The sequence below is a fragment of the Emydura macquarii genome, unplaced genomic scaffold, assembly GCF_026122565.2.
Source record: "Emydura macquarii macquarii isolate MOO-44397 ecotype Brisbane River unplaced genomic scaffold, CSIRO-AGI_Emac_v2 contig_3451, whole genome shotgun sequence".
In the NCBI taxonomy this organism is placed as follows: Eukaryota; Metazoa; Chordata; order Testudines; family Chelidae; genus Emydura; species Emydura macquarii.
The window spans coordinates 6,070,374-6,087,647 of NW_027133588.1; the positions used below are offsets into that span (position 1 = coordinate 6,070,374).

General features: G+C 39.6%; 1 protein-coding gene across 1 annotated transcript in view; it reads left to right on the forward strand.

Moving 5' to 3' along the window:
• The window catches only part of RORA (RAR related orphan receptor A), an 82,171-nt gene extending 66,344 nt beyond the window's left edge, over positions 1–15,827 (forward strand). The window contains exons 5-10 of the mRNA XM_067534750.1: positions 1,804–1,925; positions 7,191–7,323; positions 7,990–8,097; positions 10,142–10,252; positions 11,127–11,239; positions 11,842–15,827. Coding sequence (XP_067390851.1) covers positions 1,804–1,925; positions 7,191–7,323; positions 7,990–8,097; positions 10,142–10,252; positions 11,127–11,239; positions 11,842–12,006 — 752 coding nt within the window. The 3' untranslated portion in view covers positions 12,007–15,827. The remainder of the gene's footprint in view (positions 1–1,803; positions 1,926–7,190; positions 7,324–7,989; positions 8,098–10,141; positions 10,253–11,126; positions 11,240–11,841) is intronic.
• Positions 15,828–17,274: the final 1,447 nt, after the last annotated feature.

A 17,274-nucleotide genomic window follows, 5' to 3' on the forward strand; every position in this document is an offset into this window, starting at 1 on the left:
TGATAAACCTATTTCCATGTGCTTAAATAGGGATGGGCAGGGAGGCAGATGACAAGTTTTAAGGACAAGATTTTTAGGCATCTGTCTTTGAAAACCTCCCCCCAAAACATACAAATCAGTTATCGATGAGCCATTCAGATGTGTTTTAACAAAGCATATTGGTAAAAGATTTGAGGGTATGTAAACTTCTGTCATGCAGAAATGGCTACACTATTACTTTAAAACTAAGGGAAATTTGAGACTTCATTTGTATAATTTTTAATTACCTTGATTCCCTAATACATGCATTTGCTACCAAGGTTTCTTTTTAAAAAATCATGCCTAGAGAAAAGAAACTAACCTTTCGCAGGTAGGCAGCCTCTGTTTTCAGTGTCCCACCTGATACCTTGCAGGATGGGCCCTTTATACCTGACATTCCTTTTTCAAGAAAACATTTCTCTTATGTCAAATGGCTGGGGATTTAGCTCTGGTGAAAGATGCCGGTTTGACGGCCCTGGCTAGAAATGCTGTTTATTCATGGAGCAGCTGACAGCACCAGCAGGGCAGTCATCACCCCACCTCCACTAATGTGCCTCCACACTAAACTGATGGGCCCAAAGACTCCTGGGGCCTCTCCGCTGTGACTCCCAGTTCCTCAGGCAGATTTCCATCTTCATAAAAACACCAGTTAGTGCATTCCATAGAGAGCAAGATGGAACTCTGAGCCTGTAGATCACAAGGCTATCGCAAGTTTCCATGGAGTTTTGCCTTTAGCTAGTTTAAAATGGGTTTTCCTCACTTACAAGCTATTTGGCAGCCATGACTCCTGGAGAGGAGTCGTCGTCTCCCAAATCTTAATATGCCTACTTCAGCCCAGGTTCACCCAGATAGCTTAACTAAGCTTTAAATTGGTAATGAACTAATAACAGAGCAAATCTACCTGCTTTCTGAAACTTTCCTGTAGCTGCACTTGTGAAATAGAGACCTATGTAAATGGCTGTACACTGCCCTCTACTGGATGGTCTCAGACCTCTGCAGGAGCACTGTCAAAGCTATTCGGATATGTATATACTGCAGTCACAGGTGATTTAATTGAGCTACTTTGGATGCCAATGACAGTGAATTGGCAGCAGCCCAAGACCCTGGATACTTACTCGGGTGGCTAGTCCGTGTTGCTATGGTATCTGGGCAAGCTAGATTAAAGCTAGCTCCGGTACGTGTACATGTGCTGCAATCACACTTCTAGTTGCAGTATAAATAGCTCCTTACAGGATGTCTACACTGCGGCTGGGAGCATGCCTCCCCACCCAGGTAGACAGACTCGCACTTGCTCTGCTTGACCTAGCGCGCTAAAGTATGGATATTGCAGCCAGGGCTCGGGCTGGTCACCTGCTTCCAAGTCTGCCCGACCCCCAGGATCTGAGTTCGGGTGGCTAGGCTAAGATTCCCTCCCCCTCTCCCTCCCCCCCCCCCCCATCACAACATCCATGCTGCTTATTTTAATGCACTAGCTTGAGCAGAGGTGGCGTGAGTCTGTCTGGCTCACTCCCAGCTGCAGTAGAGACATACTCTGAGGGCCCAGGGTTGTTGTGTCGTCCCCCCCTCCCCTTGTATCTCTTTGCAAATGTCATAAAATGTTTTTTAAAAAGATAATCCAAGGAACTATTAGAAATAACAGAAAATAGATTAAGGCTCTTTTCAAAATAACTAAATTTTCTGACCATTATTTCTGCAATTTACTCTTTTCTGCTGGACAGAAATCACGCATGCAGGGATAGCTTTGCTCTTTTAATGCATGCCACTTCTTGCTCTCTCTTTTTTTAGAACATCTTGCACAGAATATTTCTAAGTCACACATGGAAACCTGCCAGTACTTGAGAGAGGAGCTACAGCAGATAACATGGCAGACTTTTCTGCAGGAAGAAATTGAGAACTACCAGAACAAGGTATAATAAAATGCCAAACTACTTGGGCTTTCTGGTGGGTTTTTTTCTGTTAATCTTATAACATTCTGTTAACTATTAAATTCCGCTTTTTCCATTTTCTATTTCCAATAGGAAATTTTGGTTTGTTTGTGTGTATGCAGGAGAGAAGTATGTACCTTGCCCCTTTAACTTGTCACTAGTAATAAGATGGAATGAGAAGTCACACATGGGTTGTGATTTCTCTGAATCTTGCATGTGGGGTTTTCACAGGTGTGGCATATGCAGTCATAATCCTGACTCCTGGTTACCTACACTTGAAGAACAATGGTTAGAAAGACGGAGCCAGTCACTGCCACCCCTCAATGGTAGAATGAGTCTCTGGATTAGTGAGATCACTGCTCCCTACAGCTAGGTACCATTTACATTTCTGGTGTATCCTGGCATCAAAAATCCTTAAAAGTCAGAAAAGCCTAGAAGGACGACACCAATGGCTAGTCTACACTTAAAACTTACGGCAGCACAGCTGAATCAGTACAGCTGTGCTGCTGTAAGAGAGTTTGTGTAGCCATGTTATGTCAACGGAAGAGCGTCTCCCAACGACATAGTACTGTCCACACAAGCGCTTATGCCAGCAACATTTATGTCACATGGGGGGGGGGGTTTCACACACCCCTGAGTGACAGAAGTTTTGCCAACTTAAGTGCAAGTGTAGACACGGCCTCAGAAACCACAGCTTGGTTACTGCTGTTCTTGTCACCCATGTTATAGTGCTGAATATGTATATCAGGACACGTAGGCTGTGTTGTCTTCTCTATGTTGACATCAAGCTGGATCAAGAAACGGCCTAGAAACTTAATGCAGTATTTCAAACCCCAAGCACTCAAATACCATAAGTCAGGTCCCAAAAAATCACGAATTTAGCTTAAAAGTCATAAGATTTCAAATAATAAGCTGTGGGTCTTTGTATTTTTCTTCTGGTTTTTGAATCTTCAGTTTTCATGTTTTCAAGCTTTTCTCCACAACCAGGAGGGCTGGGAAGTCTTTGTATCTTTTTGTTTGTTTGTTTTAAATGAAGGCTGAGATTCTCTTAGCATGACTTGACTCCAACGCTGGTGCTTTAGGAAATGTATCAAATATCACAAGACAAGTGTTAAGATCTTGAAAGTCGGCAATACTGTTAATAAGGCCGAGGTTTGGATAAAAGATGAGCTGGGTCAGGCTCAGTCAAGAGCTTACATGCAAACTGACGTGCAACTTGGTGTTACTCTTGGGTCCATTTCAGACATTGCTGGTTTCTGGGTTTCTCTTTCTCGGTGTCTTGTTTTGAAGTATTCGTGCATTTTATTGATGTGTTAACCAGTCTTGCAATGTATTTTTTCTTTATGCATTTGGCCCCTGCCTTGTGTAAAGGAAGATGGACAGCTGTGCTGTTTTGGGAGAAACCTTGGGAACAAAGTGGCTGTCAGCCAACCACAATGAGGGCAGTCTAGCCTAGTGGTTGGAGTGGGCGGCAGGCCTAGTGGTTGGGGTCAGAGCTGTAGTCAGTAGTCAGGAGCCAAAGCCAAGGGTCCAACCAGAAGGCAGGAGCCTGGGGTTGAGCTGCAGCCTATGGTCGGAAGCCAGAGCCAAGGGTCACGTTGGAGGGCAGGAACTGGAGCAAGCAGAGTCTCAGGCAAGGAGGGTTCAAGGCAGGGGCAGGGCAAAGGCAAGACTGGATGCAAGGCGGGAGCAGCAGGAACTAGGTAACTCAGGAGCAGGCACAGTGGTGGACATGAGTGTTGCAAAGCCAGCGAGCTGCTGCTGCTGCTGGCGTAAGAGCCGGCTGGCCTCGGCAGCCAGTTTGATTGCATGGCTAATCAGGCAGCCTGCTGCAGGCCCTGGAGAATAGCTCTGCCTCAGACCTTCATTCCTGACCCTGGCTTTCCGAGAGACACTTCTTCTGTTCCTGCTCCTCCTTGCACTTGGGGACAATCATTCTACTGCTAGCCCTAACCGGTAGTATAATACTCAGAGACAATACAGCCAGAGGGCACCATCGTGATCACCTAGTATGACCTCCTGCACAGTGCAGGCCACGGAACCTTGCCCATCCACTCCTGCCGTAGACCCAGAACCTCTGGCTGAGTTACTGGAGTCCTCAAATCATGATTTAAAGGTTTCAAGTTACAGAGAAACCACCATTGACTCTCATTCAAACAAGCAAGTGACCTGGGCCCCATTCTGCAGTAGAAAACAAGAAAACCCCAGGCTCTCTTCTGATTTGACTGGGGGGAAATTCCTTCTGGATCCCAAATATGGCCATCAGTTAGACTCTGAAAATGAGTGAGACCCACCAGCCAGTCTCCTGGGAAAGAATTCTCTGTAATAACTCAAAGTCCTCCCCATATGATAGCAATCGCAGATGGTCTGTAAGCCATTGCAGGCAACTTCATCATGCCATCCCCTCCATAAACTCACCAAACTCAGTTTTAAAACAAGTTAGGTTTTTTGCTGCCTCCTGCCCTCCCACTCCCCTTGGAAGGCTGTTCCAGAACTTTACTCCTCAGATGGTTAGAAACCTTCAGCTAATTTCAAGCTGAAATTTATTGATGGCCAGTTTATATCCATTTGTTCTCGTGCAAACATTGGCCCTTAATTTAAATAACTCCTCTCCCTCCTTGGTGTTTATCCATTGATGTAGTTCTAGAGAGCAGTCATATCTCCCCTCATCCTTCGTTTGTTATGCTAAACAAGCCAAGCTCCTTGATTCTCCTTTCTTAAGGTAGGTGCTCCATTCCTCTGATCATCCTAGTAGTCCTGTTCTGCACCTGTTTCAGTCTGAATTCATCTTTCTTAGACATAGGACACCAGAATCGAATGTAGTATTCCAGATGAGGTTTCACCAGTACCTTGTATAATGGTAATAACACTTCCCTCTCTCTACTGGAAATACCTTGCCTGGTGCATCCTAGGACTGCATTAGCCTTTTTTCCTGGTCACAGCTCAGTCATCCTGTGATTGACCAATACACCTAGGTTTTTCTCTTCCTCTGTCGCTTCCAGCCGATACATCCCAAGCTTACAGCAGAAATTGATGTTGTTAGTCCCTAAGTACAAGACCTTGCATTTTGTACTATTAAATTTCATCCCATTTCTATTGCTCCTGTTTTCTAGGACATCCAAATCTTTTGTATGATATTCTGGTTCTCCTCCAGATTGGCACTACCTCCTAACTTTGTGTCATCTGCAAATTTTATTAGCTCATTCCCATTTTTTTTTTTTGCCAAGATCATTAATGAAAATGTTAAATAAGATCAGTCCCAAAACCGATCCCTGAGGAACCCCATTCATCACCTCCCTCCAGCCTGACAGGTCACCTTTCAATATGACCCGTTGTAGTCTCCCTTTAATCAGTTCCTTTTGATTCTTATATTAATCCCCATCTTCTCCAGTTTAATAATTTCTCATATGGAACTGTATCAAATAAATGCTTTACTGAAATCCAGGTAGATGAAATTTAATGCATTTCCTTTGTCTTGAAAATCAGTTCTCTCATCAAAGAAAGAGATCGGATTGGTCTGGCACAATCTGCCTTTTGTAAACCCATGTCATTTTTTATCCCAGTTATGGTTTACTTCTATGTCCTTACTCTCTTTCAGAATTTGTTCTAAGACCTTGCATACAATGTAGGTCAAACTAACAGGGCTGTAGTTTCCTGGATTGTTTTTTTCCTTTCTTAAATATAGGTACTATATTTGCAGTTCTCCAGTCAAAGGGTATGGCCCCCGAGTTTATGGATTCATTAAAATTCCTTGCTATTGGACTTCCAATTTCATGTGCCAGTCCCTTTAATATTCCTGGTTGAGATTATCCAGGCTGCCTGATATAATCCCATTAAACTGTTTCAGCTTGGCTGCCGCCTCACATGTGGTAGTTTCTACTTCCAATTCCTTGTTCCCATTAGCCACCCTGCCACTGCCCCAAGCTCCTCATTACCTTTATTAAAAACGAAGGCAAAAGCATTCGTTTACGTGTTGGGCCATATCTAGATTCTTTCATCTCCACCTGATCCTCAGTGTTCAGTGGTCCCACTTCTTCTTTTCTTGTTTTCTTTTTGTTTATATGGCTAAATAACCTTTTACTCTTGGTAAAGAACTCAACCCTTCTGCCAGCTCAGCTACACTGGCCAGAGCTTTGGGAAGTGCAGCAGAGGCTTTGCTCACCCGTATGAAAGGCGTGGGAAGGGAAGGATTGCCCAATGTGCTATGCTTCCAGTCACAGTGCAAGAAGGCTGCACCAGGGAATGGAATGCAAGTGTCTTATTCCTGCTTTCATCCCTGCATCACAATATACGGCCAGGCTATAATCTGGCCCCTAAATTGCACTGACTGCTTAATATATAATGTGGAAGGCTAATTGTTATTTAAGGTAGTGCATTTCTGTTTGGAAATTAAAATCCTAGAAACGGGTGTCAGGATTCTTGGTTTCTGTTTACAGTTTTTCCTTTGACTCACTCTGCAACTGTGGACACGTTACTTAATCTCACAACACCTCGGTTTACCTGTACAGTGGATAGCACAATGCTGTCCTCCTCAAAGGGGTGTTGTGATGCTTAATTAGTGTTTGTATTTCCACAGCACCTTCCATCTGATCATCGCAAAGCACTTACCAGTGAAAGAGTTCTGTTTTTTAGTAAACTATCTTGGGAAGTACTATTAAACCCACTATTGTTTAGTTAAATATTTTTTGTGTTCTCTGAAGAATGTTCATCTTATTAGAAAGTCCCATTTTTTACACTATATAGGTAGTTTAATTCTAAATTATTGAGAGGCTTGTGATGCAAATGACTGATTACCAATACCATAAATAACATGTGATCATACATTGTATTTATTTATTTTAAGATCTCCTTGTTACTTAATTTAAATTCAGTAGGAAATGGAGTACTTAGGAAGAAGTATGGAATTGCTTTTGAGAGTTTAGTTATGTCCGTTGGGTCCCGTTCCGCCTTTTGTTGTATGCATACAATTCCAGTGTGAATCAATGGAAACCGTACCCAGGCATTTGAGGGAAGAATTTGTCTCCTGAGACAAGAAATCCCAGCCTAGATCTCCCTGCCAATAATAAATGACTGCTGCATGTATATGTATGCCACTAACAGGCTCATTTATCCTCTCCACTTCCTACTTTGTACTCATGAATGCTGGTGAGGGTTGGGAGGCTCTGCTTTGCTTTTCACCTTCATTTTCCTTTATGAAAATGGGTTTACGTGAGCTTGAACAGTGATTTATCCTCTTTTCTTCAACAGCAGAGGGAGGTAATGTGGCAGTTATGTGCAGTCAAAATAACAGAAGCTATACAGTATGTCGTGGAGTTTGCCAAACGCATTGATGGCTTTATGGAACTGTGTCAAAATGATCAAATCGTGCTTTTAAAAGCAGGTATGTTGGTGAATTCTGAGACCTGCTTCTAATCAGATTTTAACCTAGGGACATTCTATGTAAGTAAAATGATTGACACTAGGATTCACTTCATATATATCCTTGTGTTTGTTTCAGTAAAGCCTAACAAGTTTTATAGCGCTTTCCTTGCCTACATGCGTTCATCTTAGCTGTTCTGGATGGAAGTGCGTGTATGTATCTCTGTGTGGAGATTCCATTAGAAACTGTGGAAGTATTGAGAGTCTACAAATGGTTGGATCAAGCACTTAAAATTTCTGATTTGTTTTGATAAAAGTGAATCACTCTTTTCTGGATAAAAGTTGAGAATTTGTTGTAGGGAAGATATTATAGAAATGATGTGGTTTACAAATAAATGGCAATATTCTTGTATGTTCACTAGTGTAAATCCTAATTAATTGCCTTGACTTCAGTGAAGTTATGCTGGATTTACTCTGAGGTAACTAACTTTTAATGCTTGTGGTAAGTCAAACCATTCTCAGTTGCAACTGTCAAAGCCACTACTCTACTGGACCTATATTGAATGCAGTCCATATTACATTTTCAAATCTTTTTTTTTTTTTTTTTTTTTTTTTAAGTTTTTTCATGTGTTCTTTGTAACTGAAATCACAGTTTAAATAATCAAATCTGTGTATTGTTTGCATTTAGGATCTTTAGAGGTTGTGTTTATCAGAATGTGCCGTGCCTTTGACTCCCAAAACAACACAGTATACTTTGACGGCAAGTACGCTAGCCCAGATGTTTTCAAGTCATTAGGTAAGAAAATCTCAAGTACTTTGTATAAAAACAAGTAGAAAAGAGGTTAGGAACTGGAAGAGGATCACTTACAAAACATAGACTGGGTCTTAAACACTGTGTTAGGCCAACACAGGGAAAAATGTAATGGTAACTCAAAATCTAGGTACTCCTGGATTACTAATTATGTAAGTTACTATGTATGTCCACTTCTTAAACTTGGCTGATTACATGTGGGGACCAGTTGAGTTCAATGGGAATTGAAACCGTGGAACAGAATGCAGAATTGGGCCCTTGGTGTTCAGATCAGGAATCCAGGTACCTGTTTTAGACAGGTCAGTGCTAATTTGGATATGTGTCCAGTTTAGGCACCCACATTTGATAACGAGTAGAATTTGCTACTTTCTAACTATACAGAAGAGCAGGTTCTTCGGTGAATTTGGACACCACGTCATCCTTTCACAGCTGCTGGTCTTCTTTTTAATCTTTCAAGAACATATACACAAAGACGAAAATAGCATTGCTAGGAGATTATTGGATGTAGATCACTTGAATAACAATGGGATTTTTTTTTTATTTCCTAGTAATTTGTCATTTTGACTTGTGTATATTATTGCCAATTTTTTGGGGGGAGGTATTGTTAAGTTTGTGTTACAGGGTGTAAATTGGGCAAGATAACAATGAGTGGTGGAAGGATAATATGGAAGTGAAGAACCGGCTGTATCATTTTACAAATATTCTGTGCTTATTTAAAACGCCCAAAGGTACGAAATCTGGACATGCACAGTTCAAATGGTAATATTGTATGAGGGCTGCTAGCTGGACTCCACGGAAATATACTTTCAACCTTAACTCTTTTTAATTTTTTCTCCATGAGCACCAAAAAGTCTAAATCGGGTTGGTGTATAAACTCTGCAGGGGGAAAGCTCTGTTCCAACAAATCTTTCAAGGCCCTCTAAAGAGGGGCTCACCTCCTGCAGATTGTAGGAAGCATGTGCGACAGCGGCCGTAATCTGAGTTATACCTGCATGGCAGATGGGGGTGGAAGGGAAAGGGCGAGGAGATAGGGAGGCTCTTACCCACATGAAAAATTTGTAGCACTCTGCTTTTCCCTTGCCTCCTCTCTTTCATAATGTTCCCTGTGCATACCCTATATATGCCTCCCTCCGTTCCCTGCACCTTCTTCCATGACTGTCTCTTCTATCCTGTTTCATTCACCCTCTATGTTTTTGGGTTCTCCTGCATGCCACTTCATCGCTGTCGTCTTGCCCCATTAGCATCCTGTCTTGTCTCCTCTCATGTTCCCCCTCCTTTTGGATATTCCACAGCTATCCCCATTTCTAGGTGGGGAGCCACCCCTACCTATATCTGCCCAGTTCATGTCCATTAGAGCCCCACTCCATTATATCCAGGCTTTTTCCCATACTCCTGTCTCACCCCATTTCTCCCTGGTCTCCTCGCTCTTCCCTCCTCCTTTTCTTGCCTCACCTCTCTGGCACTGCTCAGCAGCTGGTGTCAGGTGGAGGTCATTTTATTTTTATGAATGTATATAGTACACTTGTTGTGGATACACTTTTAAAACAGCTCTTTATGCATTATCCTGCACCCCCACCAAAAATGTCAAAGGCACTTCCTCCGTCAACAAAACAAAACCAATTTCAAATTTTTAGGCCAAGTCATTTGGCGATCAAGTCAGCCAAAAAAAAAAGTTAGATATTTGGAAAGTGTAGCTGTGGTTTACCTCTATGAAATGATTTTAACTTATAAATGATCTGCTTTTTACCAAATTTATCAGAAAAAGTATTTTGGGATGAGATGCAATATGTCAGGAAGATTGGGGGAAGTTGGAGGTGTATAAAAATGGGTACTAGCTTCATAATTGGGTACTAGCTTCAACTTTAACGATAATACGACTACCACCAAGCCATTCTTCTGTAGAGAGGAGCCCTGGTTTTGTAGGTATTTCACATCCATTAGTCTCCTCCCGCAGAATAAAATAACTGACCTACACCTTGAAGCAGTGTTATATGAAGTTCTCGAGTGATCTGTGCCTTCCTTTTGGCAGGTTGTGAAGACTTCATTAGTTTTGTGTTTGAATTTGGAAAAAGCTTATGTTCTATGCACCTGACAGAAGATGAGATTGCTTTGTTTTCTTCATTTGTTTTAATGTCTGCAGGTAAGTTGTAAAAGGTCACTCTACATTTGTTTGATGGAATCTAGTGATCTTTGTTATGGAGTATGCTTTAATGATGATCTGGTAGCCAACCCGTAAGCATGCAGTGTAATCACCTACTTGTATGCTCCTTCCCTAACCATTTCCTACTCTGGATTTTAACTTTAACAAATATATATAAACAGTAGGTGCAAGGGTAATTTTGCTCAAATGATTCATCCTAATCTCTGCCCAAATTTTATTGCTCTTTCTCCCCATTGAGTAGTACACATCTCTGTAAGTAGTCCTGTTGAAACCAATGGGTCTCCTCGAGGAGCAAGGTATTGCCATGTGAGTAAAGGTAGCAGGGTGTCTCTTGATTTATAGAGCGGCAGCTATGTTGTCAAGCCATTTGGCAGATCAAGAGTATGTAGTGTTGTGGTTTCTTAGTGCAAGACCCTCAGAATTGTTTGGTTCTGCCACCTTGAGGATTTCAGATGTAATGTTCCTTATTTGCCAAGAAGTGCACAGGAATGATTTCTTTTGAGTATGCTTCTCTTAAAACTATTTGTTTTAATTGTTTTCTGTATATCAAAAAGAAAACCTTGCAAAGATTCTTTGGTTAGTCACTCATTATATAATCTCGTCATCTACAGGATGAAAATGTTGCTAGCTTAAATTTGTATATTCTGTAATACAGTTTTATTAGCGTGTGACACATGAACAAATATGGTTAAAGCTTGTTGAGATCCTCTTATACTTCCTGTATAAACTCCATTGGGATGGAAAGGAGATTGGCAACAGGAAAGATGAACATAGCGTAGGCTCTAAGACCATTTCTTTGTGTATTGTGATGCGAGTGTGCAATGACAGAGATACTCACTTTCTTTACATTTAGATCGTTCGTGGCTTCAGGAGAAGGTAAAAATCGAAAAACTCCAACAGAAGATTCAGCTAGCACTTCAGCACGTCCTGCAGAAGAACCACCGAGAAGATGGAATCCTAACAAAGGTGAGAATTACAAACTGTGCCTTATTCTCTAAACATTAAAGCATTCTACACTGGTAACAGCGGCATCATTACTATCTGAGTAACGGCTCTCATCTGGTATATTTGGCCTTTCTTTCCATCCCTCCTTTTCCAGACTTGCTTGTTCAAAATCCAGCCTGCCTACTTTCAACCACTTCCTAACAGAACACAAGAGGGGAGGAAAGGCTTGAGGTAGAAAGAAAAGAGCACTAAAGTGGTTTGAGAAATGTAATTTTAACTTTGAGCTTCATGAAAAGCTGTCAGGCATCTCCTCTCTTTATACTTTCCCTCTGTTCCCCCAACTACTCCAACGAATGTTTCTGTGACACAGGGTACTCTTTCAGCCCTATTAGAAATGGAATTCAGCCAGAAATGGAATTAGGCCCCATAAAATCCTTGTTGTTTAATGGTTTCCTCTCTTGGAATCTTATAAGCAAGTGAATCTGCTAAAATTCATCTTCAAGGAAAACAATCAAGGTAAACTAGAACTGGTTGAGAGAGCTTTATACCTAAAAGCAAAATCAGGGAGAAGAGAGCCTGTTTTGTGTATGACTTTATTTCTCTTGTGTGTGTTTTTTTTCCAGTTAATATGCAAAGTGTCTACTTTAAGAGCACTATGTGGACGACATACAGAAAAACTTATGGCATTTAAAGCAATATACCCAGACATTGTGCGACTTCATTTTCCTCCATTGTACAAGGAGTTATTCACTTCAGAATTTGAGCCAGCAATGCAAATTGATGGGTAAATATATCACCTAAGCACTTCTAGAATGTCTGAAGTACAAACATTAAAAAGAAAAAAGAAAAGAAAAAAAAAAGAAAATCAAGACACTTTATATGGCCCTGCACAGACCTAGGGAGCCAACACACTGCACATCTTTTGGCGGTCGGGGTCAGGCAAAGGATGGGAAACAACGAAACAAAGTTGAACTTGTTTTTCTCATGCATATGATTTCCATTATGCCTACAAATATGGACCCTTTTTCTGTCTCGACTTCTCGATCTTTGGCCTCTGTTTACACAGAATGAGGGTACTAAACTCAGAAAGTTTCCTTTTCCTTGTAGTTCACTGCCCACAGACTTTCCAACAGAACAATCCATTTGTTGATCACAGCAGAGTCCAGCTAGTAACCAGCAACTGGTGTGTATTGCAGAGGTTTAAGCATCAGTTTGCACAACTTTGCTCATTGTTTCATGAAGGACGATTTTTTTCATCTACCATTGATTGCCAATAGGCAGAATGGCACGAAAAGGGTCCATAGCAATAGCAACAATAGCATTATAATATATTACAGGGTAAATGGGCATGAAGACTATATATAGCAAAAGAGATATTGTTTATATATTGGTTTAGTTAATATAAAAAGTAGTTACTGGTATAGCTTTTCTTGTTGAATTGATAAGGCACTTTCATTTTGCACCTTTTTCTTTAAATTAAATGCTAGCGTGTTCATTGTCGTGTTGCATGTGCACCAGAAATTCAAGTTTAACTGAAAAAGGTTTGGAAGGTACTGATACATTGGGAGGTATTTATGCTGCTGTTTTCAACTTTACTTTTCAAGAGAGGCTGGTCACATCCTGAAATGAGGACATTGGATTTTTAGTCTGAAAACCATGACAATTTTCTAAAATAAAATTTGCTTTTCAGCTGGTTTTTAAAAGGTACTTTTATTTTTATACAAACCCCAAAAGAGTCAAACCCAGGTGTTTAAAATTGCATGTCTAAATCCATATTTAGACTCCAGAATAAAAGCTCTGATTTTCACAAGTGCTGAGCACCCACCGCCAAGAATTTGCTGAGCATCTGCAAGTCAATCACATCTTGAAAATTGGGCCATTAATTGTGGTGCATAAGTATGAGTATGGATGCCCAGCTCTAAGAACCCAAGTTTGAAAATGTTGACCTGAGTGTAAGATATGTAATATAAAACAGTCTGTGTATGTTATACACACTGTTACATACTTTGAAATGCCATATCGTAAAAAATGCACTTAAAGCAAAAGCCTATTCCCATTGAAGTCAATGAGAGTTTTGCTATTGACTCCAGCAGGCTGTTTTTTCCAAAATCCAGCAATTTTATCCAGCACAACACAACAGAGCAGTCCTTTGCTTTTAGAGCATCTTTGTATGGCTCTAGAAACAGAAGAATGTCTCTGCTGAAAACATAAACCGTCAAATGCATCTCTCAGTTCTTACCAGTTTGCTTTTTTGTAGATTCATTGTTTACTGCATTGGTGTAACTGGCCTGATGTGGCCCTTCCATTCTGATCTTTGCATTTGTGGATTTAATTTTAAAGCAGGCTTTTTATTAACAAAAGTTTTCCGAATGTGACCAGCCTCAGGTGCTAGCCCATTAAAGATCAACTAAACTTAATTCCGGTGTCAGCTAATGCATAGTTAAAACTTGACCTTTTCCAGAGAGTAAGAGACCAACCCTGTTTTTGACAGTAAGTAAGGTAAGCATGCTAAATATTTTGGGCCTTTTTCCTCAGTCATTACCTTTTCCTTTTTTTTTCTGGTAAATAGTACTTTACCTGGTCTGTGAGTGCATATAGATGGGATGTGTGAAATCTAGCTACTAGTATTTGCACCTGCAACTCATCAGGAACACAAAATTGCAGAAGCAATTACGTTTGCACCAGAAGCCAAGTAGAGGCTTAACTGAAAGCCATCTAACTTGTGATCTGATTTTCAAAAGTGTTGCACATCTCACGGCTCTCACTGTCTTTAGTGGGAACCGCTGATGGCTCAGTACCTTGTAAAATCAGGCCATTGTTCACCTGACATGAGTGTGCTTTCCTAATCACCGTTAGTAGTCAAGATGGCCGAAAACTTTTTTTTGAGAGAGAGAGGATAACGGTGGTAGATGTACTTACTACTGCTGTCCAAGGAACCTTTTTGTGAGGGGATGTTGAATGATTCTAAATATAGCTAGTCGCGATGAATCTACAGTTTAAGAACAGGACATTGACAGATGATGTGTCTCTTAAGAACATCTGAGAGTAGGGGCTAAGACCAGAAGTTCAGCAGTATATCAAACTGAAATACACATTCATGCTCTGTGAATGAATGTCAGATGTGTGAAACTTTCATAATCTTCCCAATTCACTACCACCAAAAAAAGAAAAAGAAAAATCTGTGAAATTACAGAGAATAGCTTAAGATATTGGAATAATTATTCCTTTTAAGTGAGCTGTTCCTTATAATTTGTAAAGAAATTGTCTTGGGTTGTTGGCATCTATCCAGTTTTCTGTTCTAAGGCACAAAACATTCTCACGCTTTCTTATAGAAGAGGTACTACAGTGTCATTTGGGCCACCCTGGTGTTCTTTCGTGTCTGATGCTGTTCACCTTTTTAATAATTATTGGATGAGGTGATGTGAGATGCTGTTTTTAAGTTTGGTTGTTCTTTATAAAGCTTATGTATCATAGTATGGATACCAAGGTCTGAGTGAGCGTGTGTGTGTGTGCGCGTGTGCGTGCATGCACATCTGTATGCATTATTGTGTGTGTGTCTGTGTCTGTGTGTCTGCTTCTAGGCTGTTAAGTGTCAATGGAATAAAGAAAATGTATTCAAAATACTTAACTCAAAAATAGAAGGTGGAAAAAAGATTTATTCTATACAAAGCCTTGTCTGGACCACTTTAGAGAGACTTCTATTTTTTTAACCCTTCTATAAATATTTGATGGCACTTGAAATATTCCTGCAATAAAATGTGATTTGTGTAAAGATTAAAAAAAGATTTTGTAATGTGAAACAATGAAAGAAAGTAATGTAATTTTTCTAAAAAACAAAAACAAAAAACAAATGAACGAACTTTGTATTATTTTGTTGATGGAATTTGTCTATTTGTCTTTGGAGATCTTTTTATTTCATTGAATGTGCCATAGTAAAGGTGTGGGGTTTTTTGTTTTTGTTTTTCTTTTCTTTTTTAAGTTTTTAATGAAAGGAATATAGCTATTTGTGTTACGACATTCCAAAATGCGAGATGACATAGCAGAATCATGATTACAAGGATTGATTAGTAAGCTTTGATCATTGTTGCTTTTTTGCACATGTTCTTCATTCCTCTATAGTGCAATATGTACATAGAGCACTTGCGGGTGTAACCTTGATCCCTCAGGGAAAAATACATATTTGTACAGGATTTTTCTTTTTTTTTTTTTAACTTTTTTTTCCTAAGGAATGTCGATTGAATTACTTGTTTATTGTTGAGGGGCAGCCAGATAATAATCCTAAAGCCACTGTCATAAAAATTAATGATTTTTAATCATTTTGTGCCCTTCTTTTATTTAAAAAGAGAAATAAAAATTATTTTCTGACAGTTCTTTGTGCTGATTGGTGACAAAAAGGGTAAATAAATAAGCACCTTATGATTGACTTAACTGTGAATGACAATCCATCTTGTTATCAACAATACAAACCCTATTATTTCAGAGTTGGGTTTAAGAGTCAGAAACGAATGTGCTCAGGGATCAACTAAAACTCTTCAACAGGGTGGCCAGTACTACTGGGACAAATTGCTTTTTGAAAAATATATCATCATCCCTCCACGGCACAAGTGAACTGGGTAGAACTCTTATGTGTCTAAAGTCTCCATGTGTGCCTCATTCAGTTATTTGAGTTTCCAACCTATTGCTCATCAGTCTAATTTAATGAAAAAATTAAAGAAAGGAAGGAATAGAACTTAAAAAATCATGCAGAATTTTGTAAACACTATTGGAAGATAAATCATTCTAATTGCATTTCAGAATCCTGTGTTCACCATTTTTAAATCATAGGAGTGTTTTTATGTCAAGTTGAACTTCAGCGTTTTCTAACAGAAAATGACTCTTAATGTTTAAATTATAATTATTACAGAGAACAACTCAGTTTTTCATATGCAGTGTAATATAAGTGGAAATACTGATTATTATAGAATCATAGAGTTGGAAGGGACCTCAGGAGGTCATCTAGTCCAACCCCCTGCTCAAAGTATTCAGTATTTACATTGAAACCCATAGCATAGAACACCATTAAAACCAGAAGAATACCAGGAGACCAAGTTATTAGACCTCCCCTGCTCTATGTGCTTCACTGTAAACTTAATAAAAAAAAAAAAAAAGGCCATTTAAAGAAGCAATGTAGCTACATCTTTGTATTTCCACATCTAAGTCTTACAGCAATTGCAGTAGTAACAGGAAACAGAAAAGTCTAATCTATCTTTCAGTGCCAAAACTCCCTTGATTTAGTGTAAGATTTTTCAAATCTGTCCATATAGGGTTCTGGAAGCCTAGCAGAATTGATTGAGTTGTTGCTTTGCTTTCTTTTGTATCTAAAATAAGAACAGGTAGAAGAAGATTAAGATAAGCAATTACAAATACAATGGGCAAGATTTTGAGACTCTTTAATCAGGACAAGAAGAATGATTTCTCAAAATCTCACCTATGTGATTGAAATTGGTGTAAAAAGCATCATTTCTCCAATTTTTTGGGAGTTTTCATTTTTCCTTTGCTTATATAATATGAATCCCAATTCTGCATTTATGTAAAGGAATAAATCCAGTGAAATCTGTCTTAAGCAACCACTCTACAAGCTTATGCAGTTGATTTTCTAATATATGCAGGTTTAATTTGGGGTGATCTTTTAAAACAGGAAATTGCATAATAAGGTTGGTCTCTTGATCAGTTCTCATTCTGTTTTGCTTGTTAGAAGAGAATTCCTAACGCTGATCCAAAACATGTCAAGACTAAGGGAGTGGTCTAAAGATCTTTATTGAAATGTTTGACATCTTTCTGTTCATATTTGCAAATCATTCACAATGTTCTATTCAATGTGTACAGTTTACAAGATACATTTTATCTCTGTATTTGGGTGCCCCAGACATTGGAGCATGTATTTTTCTGGGCCCCCTGATGATGAGAACAAGGTAAATAATGGATTTTTTTATTTGTTAGCAATTTTGAGCAATCGGAGGAAAAATAGTTTGGAGTTGGACTGATAATGAAAAAGTTTGAAATTTTTTGGTGAATCA